The sequence below is a fragment of the Mesoplodon mirus genome, assembly GCF_964341445.2.
Source record: "Mesoplodon mirus genome assembly, chromosome: 7".
NCBI classification, from domain to species: domain Eukaryota; kingdom Metazoa; phylum Chordata; class Mammalia; order Artiodactyla; family Ziphiidae; genus Mesoplodon; species Mesoplodon mirus.
This window is the reverse complement of record NC_138983.1, coordinates 135,715,673-135,730,775: the sequence shown is the minus strand read 5'-3', so window position 1 is coordinate 135,730,775 and position 15,103 is coordinate 135,715,673. Positions and strand designations below refer to the sequence as shown.

Genomic DNA, 15,103 nt, shown 5'->3' with positions numbered 1-15,103 from the left:
CTACAGCCTTTGAGAGCATATTCTTACAGTCATTTCACAGGTGAGGAAGCTGAGGCTCAGTTAGCCTAGGTGGCTTGCTCAGGTCACCTGGCCATCAAGTGACAGAACTGGGATTCAAGTCCATGTCTGCACTCAGCCCAGCTGGACTTCCTCCAGTCTACCTGCTGCCTTTGGTTCTTACCTATGCCATGAACATCCTGCACCAGGGCTCCCACCCCCCCCTTGATCCCCATGCATGGCAGATCTCTATAGTTATTCAGGTGATGCTCCTGGAGCGGCAGGCTCCAGAGATGCCTACAGAAGCCGGTGTGCCTTAAGAGAGCACCAACACCCCCAGACCTTATGATTCACTGGCTCTTGTTCCCAAACTCTCTTCTCTGGGAGGAACCAGGCACCTAGGAAAGTCTGTGCTGCATTCCCACCCTGGACACAAGCAACCTGTGGCTTCACAGGGGAGGGGGCCTGTGAGCACACTTGGCCTCAGGGAAAGGTGGGGTATTACTGAAGTGCAGTCACAAATCTAGCCTGGAAGGGTCCTGAGGCTCATGCCCTTTCACATGCCCATGAGGCCAGGAAAAATTATTTCCACCGGCCTTGCCAAGTTCCATGTAAGAACCCAGGCTGAGCCCAAGTGAGCAGCCTGGTAGCGCTAAAGACATCAGAGGTGATTTCTCTTGGAATATTGAACAAAAAGGAAACAATGCCCTCTGTCGACAATAGGTCTCCATATAAATATCCCCAGGAGCTGGCTGACTGGATGCTCCTGGGCACTGAGGGTTTGCAAACCCAGCTGGGTGGCCATCCTCCAATAGCTTGAGGCCGTTTTCATAGAAAACAGGAAGTCCTCTGCGGTAACAGTTAGATGCATTTGTTTTAGCTCCTCAACAAAGGTGTGTTAAAGAGTGTAAACTTGACCTTCAGCCTGTTGCATCTCCTCTCTGGGGGATGCTTGAAAACCCTGTCCTCAACCCTTTCAGGGCAGCAAACCTGCCGCATTGCAATTATTGGATAATGACTGAGTTACTACTCATCCTTGAGCAACTTGACAGCAGGGACTGTTACCTCTTCTGCTTCCTAGTGTAGCACCTGGCATGTAGTAAGTTCAATCAGTAGAGAGTTTGCTTGATTTCACTGATTAAGAAGGCAGAGACCTTGGGCCATGATCCCATTGCATGCCTTGCTACGGTAGGTCTTCAGGAAATGTTGGTTAATGGCCTGAAGCAAAGCCATCAATTTTCATGGAAGCTTGAATTTCTCCTCCAGCACCATTGCAAAGGGACTACAGAAAGTCATTTGACTTCTCCTCTCAGGCTCAATAACTCCTATTTTCTACCTCTGACAGACAATCTTTACTCTCAAAAATGTCCTGAGCGAATTCAGGCTGTGTGTGAGCTGTGAGAGGTTGGACTAAAAGGCAGACTACAGCAACTGTTTTTTCATCTATAGAGAGGAACGATAGCCTTTGTAATTCTAAATAAGAGATAAAAGCAACATCTGTTTGCCGTCTTCTCTCTGGTACAGTGGCTGCTGAGGGTGCTGGGGTGGGAAGAAGGCAGTGTGATATTGGCCATGGGAAACCCCAAATTCCCAACTGCTCGTTCTCAGGGGGTTGCCTGCAAAAGAACGGCCTCTGTCCTGGTTCTTTAAATATCATCAAGGAGCACAAACTGTAGGTACCTCACTTAAAATGCAGAGGGGTTTGGTTGCCATAGGTATTGTATGCAAATAAAGCATGCATTTTTATGGAGAAATGGAGATTCAGGAGGAAAATGTTTATTTTCAAGAATTTGAAAGGCTGATCATGGGAAGAGAGTTCACACTTCTTTAGAAGTATCATGAGTTGTCCCCAAGGCAGAACTAGACCGGGTGTTGTTGGTATCAGTTTCTCCTCTAAGTCTAGATGAGCTAGTGCTAAGTGCGCTGGCCCTTGCTGGTTCCAGCCGGTGTGGCGATGTCCCCCAGCACTGTCATCTGTTTACTCAGCAATTCTTTCAGTTCCTCTGTGCCCCTGCCTCTGTCACATACACAATCTACAATTACAGTACCGCACAAAAATGTCTCTTCCAAAATATCTCTATTGGGCAGGGAGCCATGTAAGTGATAGCAGACTCATTGTTTTTATGCGTGCTTCGTTTAATTGCTTGATCGTCATTCAACAAACAGTTATAGAGTTCCTACTGTCATGTGTGACTCTAATGCCATCTCCAGACCGTGGTCTCCATAGCACTTCTCTCCTCCTCAAATAAGATCCTCCCAGAGCACTTCCATGGTTTTCTACCCTGGCAGGTATCATAGTGCGTTTGACGGTTTATCAGCTTGTTTGCGTCTCCCACCTGGACTAGAAGCTTTTTCACAATGACAGGGACTGTACATTTGGTAAGTGATTACTTCCGTGATGTCTAACACACATGTTAGAATCCACACCTCCCTGTTGCTTAATGATGGATAAATAAATTAATCGACACAAAAGTGAGTTTTCTGTCCGTTGAGGTGTTTTCTCAGGGGGTTGGGGGATGCCTAATAGAGATCTCTGAGCAGAGACGTGTCTTTTGGGTATTATACAAACCACACCACATTGTAATTGCTGATTTACTGAGCTCACTTCCCCCCTTCGACTGTGAGCTCCTTGAGAACAGAACAGAGTTCTATTTGGCTTTGAAATCCTACACAATACACTCAATGTTTGGAAAGTTCATACAAAGTCTATTTCTTGAGAATGGATTGTTTACAGAAAAAAAAAGAATGCTGGAGCACTGAAGGAAAAAAATGGCAATAATATAATCCACTTGCTTTGCCAGGCCATTAAGAAGAATTTGGTAAATATTAGCTAATGTGCAGCCCTATGCTTGCTATTAAGATTTACTGATTTCAACAGAAAGTGACCTAAAAACTGGGCATGTTACATAATCCAGGGCCAATTTCTCATCTCCCAATAGTTCCAAAAATACATATTGTATCTGTCTGTGGTAGGATTAAATGCCATTGTCTAAGCAAAGTCGCATATAGGCTGTGTATAATGGGACTGCCATGTGACTGATGGGCTTGGTCAGAGGATGAATTTATCCTGTATTCTTGCATTCTCTAGGTATAAATCTTCTCACTGTCTGAGTAAATAAACAAACAGCATTGGTTAACCCAGTGCATGTAGAAAGTACCTTCAGTAAATGCCAGATTTTACAAAATAAATCCAACAATAAAGGCTGCTTTTAAATCTCAATTTCTTAAATAACAGTGACTGCTGTGTAGAGAGAGTAACATGGTATCTTGTTTCTTCCTGGTGTGATCTTATTTTTGTCTTACAAATATGTACTTACCTACGTCTGTATCATTCACCTGTATCTTTGTGAGCGCTTAGAAATCTCAGTATCTCAGTGTGTTTCAGGGAATATGCTGGGAGATTGATGATAACTAATTGTTTCTGGTGAAAGGTATTGGGCACAAACTAGGAGAAAGGGCGAGAGAGCTATAGAGCATGGTAAAGGAGAGGAGGAAAGTGCCAGAACAGAACCTGTGCCTGCTGCCCAGGGACCTTAGTTGGTGGCTTGTCAAGCCTTAGCATGATGGTATTCAAGCCATGTGAGGTTTGGGAAAAAAATACATACCCAGCTTGGGGCTTGGCCTGAGAACGACCAATTACCTTGGTTTAAACCACACAGCTCCACTATCAAATTAATGTTTTCAGGCTAATACAAATTAGCATCAGTCCACTGGCCAAAGCCTACCATAAATTAGGCTGGGTTTAAAAGAAATCAGCCTGCCTACAGAGACCAGCTCCCAGCACTACCTCCTTGCTTTTGCCAGCCGTGGATGCTTCAGGTCAGAATATATTTAAGATGTTGGCAAGTGTGGGCGATCTGGGGAAAGCTTTTTTTAAAGCTGGTTGCTTTTGTTCCTGCTCTTTGCAAGGCCAGGCAGATAATATTTTCTTAGTAGTACAGGCATGGAAACCCAAACTCATCCAAGAGATAAATCAGGGGGGACTCATTTACTCTACAGAAATACTCTTTCTCTTCAAAAGTGAACTGAATTTAAGTAGGACTATAAGAATAGTGGGGGAGAAAAGCTCATAGGTTGCTATGTTAGGAGCTCGTCTATTATAGGAATTATAATGTATGACAAAGAGGATGTGGATTCGACTGATGAATGTTGGCTTTAGAAGATATTGTTTTAGGTGAGATCCACCCTATAGGAAGAGCTTTGTAAACAGTATGAGCTTCCACGAACCTGGGAAAGGGAGAGAGTCCCCAGTGGATGGACACAAGGTTAGGGGAGATGTGAGCAGAGAAAAGGGAGAGATTGGGGAAGGAAGAGACCACTTCCCTTGGTGAGCCACACTTGGAACCATCCCCTCATACTCTTTGGGGACTTGAGGTCAATGAGGGTTGGGTGAGATGAGGGGCAGGCCCCTCTGAGTGCCCTGCTGTCTGCTCTCCTGGTTACTTTTTTTTTTTCTTTTTTAATATCTTTAGAACCTGTCCTTCCAATCACCACAGCCGTGGTTTTCTCATCACCACTTCTGCCTGGGGTCTTCTTGTGTTTTCACCTGGCTTAAGGCCATGAGCAAGACGTGGTAGGATATCACTTTTGTTTAAAATTTATCACTAAGTTGGTTTCGCTTCCTAGTTTGTGTGAATAAACACATTTTTGAAGGGGGATTTTGAAATCTATTTTAGAAACATGTTTGCATTTGATTAAAAATACCATGAAGACATTGCCAACCATAGCAGGCACACCTTGGGAGTGGGGTGGGCACAGCTAGGGGAGGAGACCATCTAGTGTTTATGACCCCGGGGGTTCATCAGTGCTGTCTGTTTGGGGGAAATCCCTTCAGTTTTGTGCTGTAAGGTGGAAGTTACAATAATGTCATCCATGAGACCTTTGTCCAGACGGTATTTTGAAGTGCTTAATTCATTCAAGGAATGATTCCATTTATGCTTATTGAATAAATAGTAAGTGCCCATGGTCTGTGCTAACAGCTGGGATAGAGGAGTGAATAAAACATGGTTCTAACTTTGTGCAGGATTCTTTAAATCAGAGTGCCCCATCCTTCAGCTTGCGGGCAAGGAAGGAAGTAGGAAATACCGATGGTGAGCATCTTACTATTCCTCTTGGGAATCTTGGCAGCCCAGGCTTGTGACCCACTGAGAAAACTTCCGAGATCTTATGATACAACTTGACCAAACAGTATTGAGGAACTCTGTTCTAAATAGTGTTGAGCAAAAAAAAAAAAAAAAAAAAAAAAAAAAAAAGGAAGTTGACCAATGCTTCTCTTGAAGTGTTTCAGAGAAATCTGTTGTTAGAATATAAAATGTTATAACTGAGACGCAGTGAGGTAGAGATTTCTCAGACCTGGAAGCAGGGAACCTTACGCTCTAGTTGTCATCCTGCCATGATTAGGTCCCTGACTTTGCTGTTGTCTTAATTTTATTGAAGTATAGTTGATTTACAACGTTGTGTTAATTTCTGTTGAGGGACCTGACTTTGGAAATGTCATTAAAATTTTCTCAATTCCTTCACTAGGTAAATGAGAGAATTGAGTTGAATTATAATTTCTCTTGCTATGTGAGTATCCATAGCAGTACATAAGATGATTTAGGTAGTATACTGATGAGCCTTTTTTTAATAGTTATTTATTTCTATATATGAACAAAAATGTAAATAGTGCATCAAACTTCTGCTTTCACAGATAGTTTTGCTTAGCTTAAGACTAAATTTATTAAAGAAAAAAGGAGAATTCATTTAAAGAATGTTATCAAATAAATCATAGTAAAGGCCATAATTTGTTATCATAAACATTTTAAAATTTTTATTTTATTGAAGCGTAGTGGATTTACAATGTTGTGTTAATTTCCATTGTTCAGCAAAGTGATTCAGTTACACATATATATATACATTCTTTTTCCTCTTCTTTTCCATTATGGTTTATCACAGGATACTGAATATAGTTCCCTGTGCTATACAGTAGGACCTTGTTGCTTATCCATCCTACGTATAATAGTTTGCATCTGCCAACCCCAAACTCCCAATCCATCCCTCCCCCACTTCCCTTCCCCTTGGCAACCACAAGTCTGTTCTCTGTCTGCGTTATCACAGACATTTTTAAGGTTGGGTGTGACTAAGGTCAGAAAACACATGGATGTATGCTCTCTCAGCTTCCTTTACATATCTATCCCCCTGTAATTATTTTTTCTCTCTCTCTCTCTCTTTTTTTTTTTTTTTTTTTTTTTTTTGCGGTACGTGGGCCTCTCCCGTTGCGGAGCACAGGCTCCGGATGCGCAGGCTCAGCGACCATGGCTCACGGGGCCAGCCGCTCTGCGGCATGTGGGATCTTCCCGGACCGGGGCACGAACCCGTGTCTCCTGAATCGGCAGGCGGACTCTCAACCACTGTGCCACTAGGGAAGCCCTTTTCTCTTTATCTTTAAGCAGTATGGTCTTGTAGTAGAAATTTTCTACTGACGATAGCATTATGGTATCCAGAACATTGTTGTCAGCTTGCCCAAGCGATCATTCACCCAGATTGTATTGAATGGAAGTTTCATAGACAGTTAGCTCTTTATGTGAGTCACTTAGTTCACTAGTGTTATACACATAATTTAGTTCTGTTTTGTTTTTCTTTGATGTGATTTCAGGTCGGGTGTTGACAGAAAGAATGTTCAAACATCTTCAGAAGTGGTTTGTCACTCACTTTCTTGGGCGCCCTGCGCGAAGAGCAAGGCTGGTCTCCAAAGATGGAAGGTGTAACATCGAATTTGGCAACGTAGAGGCACAGTCAAGGCTGATATTCTTTGTGGATATCTGGACGACTGTGCTGGACCTCAAGTGGAGATACAAAATGACCATCTTCATCACAGTCTTCTTGGGGAGCTGGTTCTTCTTTGGTCTCCTGTGGTATGCGGTCGCCTACATTCACAAAGATCTCCCTGAGTTCCATCCTTCCGCCAACCACACCCCTTGCGTGGAGCACATTAATGGCCTGACCTCAGCTTTTCTGTTTTCTCTGGAAACACAAGTGACCATTGGCTATGGATTCAGGTGTGTGACGGAACAGTGTGGCACTGCCATTTTTCTGCTTATCTTCCAGTCTATCCTTGGAGTCATCATCAATTCTTTCATGTGTGGTGCCATTTTAGCCAAGATCTCCCGACCCAAAAAACGTGCCAAGACCATCACTTTCAGCAAGAATGCAGTGATCAGTAAGCGGGGTGGGAAGCTCTGTCTCTTGATCCGAGTGGCTAATCTTCGGAAGAGCCTCCTTATTGGCAGTCACATATACGGAAAGCTTCTGAAGACCACCATCACTCCTGAAGGAGAGACCATTATTTTGGATCAGATTAATATCAACTTTGTGGTTGACGCAGGGAATGAAAATTTATTTTTCATCTCCCCGCTGACAATTTACCATGTCATTGACCACACTAGCCCCTTCTTCCACATGGCAGCAGAAACCCTTCCCCAGCAGGACTTTGAATTAGTGGTGTTTTTAGATGGCACAGTGGAATCAACCAGTGCTACCTGTCAAGTCCGGACATCCTATGTCCCAGAAGAGGTGCTCTGGGGCTATCGTTTTGCTCCCATAGTGTCCAAGACCAAGGAAGGGAAATACCGAGTAGATTTCCATAACTTTAGCAAAACAGTGGAAGTGGAGACGCCTCACTGTGCCATGTGCCTTTATAATGAGAAACATGCTCAAGCCAGGATGAAGAGAGGCTATGACAACCCCAACTTCATCTTGTCCGAAGTCAGTGAAACAGACGACACCAAAATGTAATAGTGGCTTTTCAACACGAGTAGAGCAAAATCTCGAAGATACCTAGTGACTAGAAACATTATGGAGCAATCAAGAATTTGGGGGTATGACAGTGGGACAAGAGCCCTTAAAATCTCCCTGCACAATGTCCCTGAACCCCATAACCATGATCCTACAAGACATATAGCTCTACAAGGCAACTGCATGAGAACATGAAATGGGTTTATAGGAAACTGGAATATGGGAGCCATAGGAGCTCACATAAAATCTTGAATAGGATTATTTGAAATCATGCAGTGTTGATGGGAACAGACAAAAATCATTGAAAGCCTCATGGGCAGACCAAATGAAACCTTTTTAAGAGTCTTCCCAAAGAAGATATAAGCTTTAGATAGGATCAGGGGAAAACAATATTCTTATTTTGGTTCTACTGATAAGAAAGAAGCCACGTTTATTTTAACATTGGCTTGTATCAAAGGAAAAATTGTCTCCTGAGTTGGGGGAGATGAACCAATCAAAGTAATAAGAAAAGACGGATGCACAGTGAACATTTGTGAGGCTCTGGCCTTCTCCAGCCCTGGTTGTTGGTGCCTTCATCCAAGTCTGGGTCATGCTGTGTTTCCAGAGGCGCAAGGGGGAGGCTTGGCCCATGGACTCCACATCTCTACATACAGGAGAGGAGCACAGGGCCCAGCCTGCTCGACGGCACCTCCAGAGCCTGTGGCCAAGCTGGGTGTTGGCCCAAGGACATTTAGACAGAGGCTAAATCACCACTCTAGAATCTCAATGAACACTTTCCTGCAAGAAAGAATGTTTGATTTGAAAATGAGGGGTGATATTTCTTCCAATTTGTGTTAGATGGGATAAGGGGCTTCAAATCTGTTAAAACAGTACTTCCTGATCTTCCAAGAAGGCAGTGAGGAGTTTGAAGGAGCAAAGACAGTTTAGAAGGGAAAATACTGCTAATAATTCTGAGAAAAATATATCTTGTGTTTTTCACCCGAGGGTTTTTAACTGAAATGCTATTTCTAAAGGAGAAGTATGAAAGGGAAGGGAACGCGATATGACCCCACAGTAAGGAAAGTGCTAGGCCTTCCTGCCTCTGAGGGCCAACACCACATCTTCATCAAACAGACCAATGTAATATAAGGATTGATCTGCAGGGGAAGGTTTTCCTGTGAATGTCTTGTTCAGTTTCCTGCTTACGTTATTTTGAATGTATTCTCGAAAAGATGGTACCCAAAGCTGCTTAGGAATCAAAATGTTTTCAGTGTGTTGATTAATACATTAAATCTCTGAAACTGTGATGTAAGTTTGTCTTGAATCCAGCATGCCTAGGAGGACACGACCTCGGGTGCAGATGTGCCCCGTCCCATGCAGCCCCATCAAAACATTCCAGTGTGAGTCTAGGCACGTAGTCATGGATACGAATGACTTTGTTTTTGCAGGCCTGGGGTTGAGTTTGTACAGATACACACACACACTCTGGTCCTTCCGACAAAAATGAGTGAGGAGTCTGATGGGTTCAGAGTTGCGCACTTTGTCCATGGCCATAACGGTGGACACGATGGGACCACGTGGGAGATTACTCTGTGCATGTAAGTGTGTTGGCATCGCCATCTAATCTGCTGACAAAGCTAAAGGAAATCAGGTGTAACAAGCTCGAGGGAGCTGGAATTCTCTGCTGGCCCATTGTCATGAGGGTTTATGACTCTGTAGTGTCTTTATAGATGGAAGGGTCAGAAGACATGCCTTCTAGTCTGTTCTGCTCCTTTTAGCAGATGTTGGGGGATGCTGGTAGTGAAGTGATCATAGGCAATCCATTCCTCTTGATCATTAAGAGAGCAGGACAACCAGAATGTTTGCAAATGGCCTTTCTTTCTGGGTTATTCGATGGAAGACGTCTGCTTCCAAATATTCCTTTATTAGGATTGAGGCATTCTGCCCTTTGAAGTCTACTTTTTAATGCAAGTTCCCATTGAATCTTTAGCATCTGTTAACATACTTACATCCAACAAAGCCCCGAGGAAATGAGGCCCTGCAGGCATCATCCAATGGTCCTAAGGGGTGGCTGGAACCCCAAAGCAGCATAAGAACTCTGGACATTTGGAGAGAAAGGGTTACCACAGGCATAGGAGCTCAGTGAGTAAATACATTAAATGGAAAACAGAAGGTTCCAGAAGGCCAACTTGCCTATAGTTTAATGCCAGTGCTAAAGGCAGCCTTTTTATTCCAATGTGGTAAAGCGTTCCCACCAGGACATGATCACATAGGCCCAGCTACTGCTACAGGTGTGCCATGTAATTCTTTTGACTGATTACCCATTTCTAAAAGCAATCCAACATTTCTTATTCCTTTCAAGAAAAACTGCATCTCATGATGCTTCACCGTATTCAGAGTTCCCCTTGGTACTGATTCCTCTTGAATGGGCTGTTTAGCTCTGTTGCTCTGAGGTTTTGACTTGGAGAGTCTGATCCTGGTTTAAACTTCCAAGACTTAGGTTGGCTCAAGCTCCAGTATTTAGAGTTAAGATGTGGGACACTGTCTAAAAATTTATTCCTCAAGACAGAAAAGGTGGAAGGAAAAGATCCTAAGTTGCCAGATCTAAGGAGTGAGATGCTCAGCTCATCTGTCTGTTTTCATGGACAGTAAAGAACTTCCCTGGTAGATCGTGGGGACCGTTGAGGAGGTGTCTTCCCTCGAGACTTTTCATAAAACGGGAGATGGGCCCTCCACAGGGTGACTGCGAGTAGCGCGGGGCCTGTCCGCTGTCCAGAGCAAACGTGATGAAAACCTCGGATGCCCAGAATGCAAATGAAGCCCTGGCCCCGCCCCCGGGCCGTTGTCCTCCCCATTCCAGGAAGTGTATGTCAATCAAAGCTTGACAGGGGAGATAGAGCATTTTATTTTGGAAGCCAGAAGTTTGAGAACAATGACTGGAATTTCCTCTTTCTGTCCAGCAAGGGCTGTTTGTCACTGGGGAGATAAAAGTCCAGGGGTAGGGAATAAAGGTTATCGGGATCTGCGCCACACAGAGCCCGCGTTGGGGGGCGCCGCGGGAGGAGGGGTTACGGAGGAAATCTATTTCAATGCCTGTCATTAAGTTTCCATTAAAAGAACATTCAGTTAGGAATTCAAAAATAATTTAATCTCCCCAGCCAGATGCACCCAGCTGGACTCCTTGGAGCTGAGCCCTGCAGAGAGGGAGACCTTGCATGGGGGCTGCGGGGGCGAGGGACGGGTGTGGGCCCTTCTGCATCTCCATCCCAAGCATCCTCCACCGCCCTGGATGTCCTAGAGGCCGGGAGCATCTTTCAGGCGAGTGAGGAACCCCAAGTTTCTCTTGTGCTATAGTAGGAGAAGCTTACTCTAGGGCTACTTACTGACTTCTTACTATGTCTGAAGTCCTGTTTAAAGCATTTCGTATACACTAGCTAATTTTATTTTCCCAATGATCCTGTGAGGTACTATCATTCCACCTATTTTTCACCCGAGGCAGCTCAGGTAAGGAACTTGTCCAGAGTCACTAGCTAGTTAGTGGCAGGGCTGGGACTCAAACCCAGATCTGTCTAGAAAGCTTATGGGTTTAAAATCATTCATGTCTACCTCCTCTAACATGGATCACCCTCTGGGAGGACCCACCAGGGCTGCCAGGCATTTACCTGGATCCCATGGATAGTCAGCACCCATTCCTTGTCCCGCCTCATGCTTTGGGAGAAACCCCTCACTGCTTGGCACAGGGTAGAGCCCCTGGCCAGTGCTTAGTAAACATCTCTGGACTTGCCTATTCTGGGGAGACTGGTATTTCCTATGTCTGCATATACTTTAAATATCTGCACTAATTAGATATACGTTGGTTTATTTCAATCTCTCAGTAAACCTTCATGTGAGGGAGAGACAGATGTACTTGTCTTGACAGATGGGGAAATGGAGCCTTGGATAACCCTGGAGAGCAGTGTTCATATTCTGTATCCACCTCTGTGTGCCTATAGCACCAGTACACTGCCTCACATAGTCAATAAATGGGTTTGAATCAGTAAATGAATGAATGATTTGCTCAAGACAACATGGGTAATAGTGGCTTTCAACCCACATCTGCCCAAAGAACTTTTGGCTAAGCTACATTATTCACTAACAGAGGGTCTGTGACAAATAACTTCATCGAATCTCAGTTTCCTTATTTGTTAAAGGGAGCTTTGAAACAGGGTTAGGAGAGGCTTAGATGAAATAATCGATGGAAAAATTCCTTTGTAAAAAGTAAATGACTTTTGACATGGCAAAGTGGGGTAGGAGTGTGGGTTTGAAGCCAAGAGCACTGGTCCCCGGGGTGGACTCCCAGCCACCTGATGTTTCATGGGCAAAGGAGGAAGGGACCTGGTTGGGGCAGTGACAAAGATCAAAGGTCTCCTGAATACTGCATAGGCCATGAGTTGGGGGAATCTGAGTAGAATCCTGGTACCTTGGGCTTCATTTCAATCCAGTGGGTGTTCATTGAGGGCCTCCTGTGAGTCAGGCACTGGGGATGCAAGAATGAGGATGCAAGGATGGTTCCTGTCACTGTGATAAAGGATCCTGAGGGGCTTAAACCAGCCTGGGGGACCAGAGCTAAATCAGAGAAGTGCTGATTGTAGAGAAAGTAATTTTTTGCCTTATGAAACATGCATATAATAGTTTCCAAAAAATGGCATTGACATTACTGCTAACAAGAAGACTATTGATTATGGATTTATAATTATTGGGAATTTAAAAAAATCTTTATAATATATCCTACTGGGATATACAGTCAACAAACTGCTGTAAAGTCACTTGAGGGCGTTCCTTTCTCTTATGTGACCATGCAGCAATCTGACATAGAATTAGGTCCCTTTGTCTCAGCTTATTTCCAAGGATGAGAGCTTGCTTATTGTTTTCACTGTCTTCTTTGGTTCATCGTGCAGAGTACGGTTCTATGGTTTCAAAATCATAGAACCAGATTTAGAAAACTCATTTCTATTCCTGTGGCCTCTCCTTTCCCTTCCTCTTATATCAAGGTAGCCATTCTCATTAGTTTTATCATGATTCTATTTCTTTTTGAAAAATATAAGCAATATACATCTATTTATATCCCCCCATTCTTACAGAAAAGGTAGCATTCTAGAAACACTGTTCACTTAACGATACCTCCTGCAGATTACTGTGTAAGGACCATTGTTGATAGATAATTCCAACACCTGTGGGCTCTCCACCCCACTTGCCTTCATTGGCTTTGCTGTAGTTGCTGGGATCTTGCTCCAGAGGCCCCCTGCTCTGCTGTTATGAGCCTGAGAGATCATGGCTGTGCCTGTTTTGCTTTCCTCGCCCATTGCAGAGCGCCTGCAGGGCTCACCCTGCTTGGGAATGAGCTGGATTCTCAGAACCAGGGTCTCCGTGGGAGCTGATCCGCCTGAACTAGCAGCTCTGTAAGGAGGAAAACTTCCTGGAAGGTTGGCTGGTGAGAAAGTCAGAACAGGTGTCCTCAAGAGAAACAGCGTCAGTGCGGTACCTGGTCTAGGGTCTCTGCTAGGAAGAGGGGGCTTCATTCCCAGGGCTTCTGGGTCATCACCTTCTGATGAGGATCCAGGCACCCTTTGGGAGATGGAGGTCATAGAACCCACCACTGTATGTGAAATTTTGTGCATAGGTATTAAAATTGAATTCAATGAGTTAAATAAATAAGATGCTACAATTGAAGTATGAAGAAAATGTTGAGGGGGCCAGAGGAAGGAGAAGGCTTCCCAGAGGAGGTGGCAGCCAAGCTGGGCTTAGTGGATGGGTAAGAGTCAAAATAGGGAAAGGGGTAGGCTAGAGGGCTGAACACCAGCTGCACACACGTCCCAGACTCATGGAAGAACAGGATGTACATTTGCTTGCGTCTCCTGGGAGGTGATGTGGTGTTTCCATGGCCACAGCATCGGCACAGGAGGGAAGCATCGCTCTGTGGTCAGAGGAGCCGGAGGCTTGGTGCTGCCCTGAGTTTGCATCCTGGATCTATCAGTCAACCACTGGAGCCCTTGCAGGGCAATGACATGATTAAATGTGTGCTTTAGGTATCTATCTCTGGTGTTGGTATTCAGGATGGAGTGGAGAATTTAGAAGCAGAAGTTCGCTTTTGGGGGCTGGGGAGGAGAGTGTTAGCATTCCCATTTCCCAGGAGGGGAAACCTGCTCAGAGAGCACATGACTTGCCCAGGTCACTAGTGATGCAGTGGGAAGGTGGGGCGAGGGCCCTGGGCTTCTGCTCTCGAGTTGGTCAGGGCTCTTTCCTGGGGCCACCCACAGACCTCACACCTGGGGGTCACCTTTTCTGAAGGAAAGCTCAGCAGGAAGGTGGCAGCCAAGGTCAGAGGGACTGCTCACCAGGACCAGAGGGAGTGAGTCTGGGGAACGGAGAAGCACATCCTTGAACTGGTTCCTTGGGGACACAGAGGTCACATGCATCTACCATGGCGCTGAACAGCCAAGGAGTCTGGGAAGGTGAGAGGCTTGTCCACGTCCCAGAGGTGACTTTCTCTGTCCCATTGACATGAAAAGTAAGCGATTCACTGATGTGTGGGCTCTGGACCACCAGCAATGTTGGTTTTAGTTGAACTCAAAGTGGCGGTGAGAGACCACAATGATCCTGACGGCTTTCTCACTTCCCCATGTCGCTGGTGGTGGCCACATACAACCTGAGCCTGGGACTGCCTCTGAAGGACACGCCCTGCTGGCAGCATGGAAGAAAAGATGGAGGTGATGAAGAACAGAAGTGAAGGCAGGAAGTCCAGTGTGAAGTTCAGGGCCTTGGAAGACAGACACACTTGGGCAAATGCAGCTTTCCCCGTTGGCTATGTGGTCTAAAACTAGTTCTTAACCTTTCTGAACCACTTCTAAAGATTTAAAATTTTTTCTGTATTTTTAAATTAATTTTCATTGGAGTATAGTTGATTTACATGAACCACTTCTTAAAAAATCGTAAATAATGATAATCCCTCTTTTAGAGGGTCACTGTAAGTACAACAGTATGAAATAATACATAATGAAGTAGTATGTAAAGCACCCAGCACAGAGCCTGATACAGCCTCACAGTAGATGGTAGCTTGAGTGATGCTACAGCCAAGGAGATGATTCTGATGATGAAGGCAAGGTGGGAAGGTGAGTCTGGCCCTGTGGTTGGTCCCATACTGTGCGTTATGCCCTCGGCCTGAGCCCCACCACCTCCCTTTGCTTTCTAGTCCCAGCCTTGATCTTAACCTGAGACAAAATAACCTTCCTCCCATCACTGCTTCTGCTTCCGCTGCAAATGCACCAAATCCTAGAAGCTTAGCAGTGAAAAGGCCCTATGGAAACCCTGACCAACC

General features: G+C 44.8%; 1 protein-coding gene across 1 annotated transcript; it reads left to right on the top strand.

Annotated features, from left to right (window-relative positions):
* Positions 1-6,651: 6,651 nt before the first annotated feature.
* On the top strand, positions 6,652-7,770 carry KCNJ1 (potassium inwardly rectifying channel subfamily J member 1; the record flags this gene model as incomplete). The annotated part of the gene is made up of 1 exon (XM_082628346.1): positions 6,652-7,770. One exon carries the CDS (start codon positions 6,652-6,654, stop codon positions 7,768-7,770), a length of 1,119 nt encoding a protein of 372 aa, XP_082484472.1.
* Between the last annotated feature and the right edge of the window lie 7,333 nt (positions 7,771-15,103).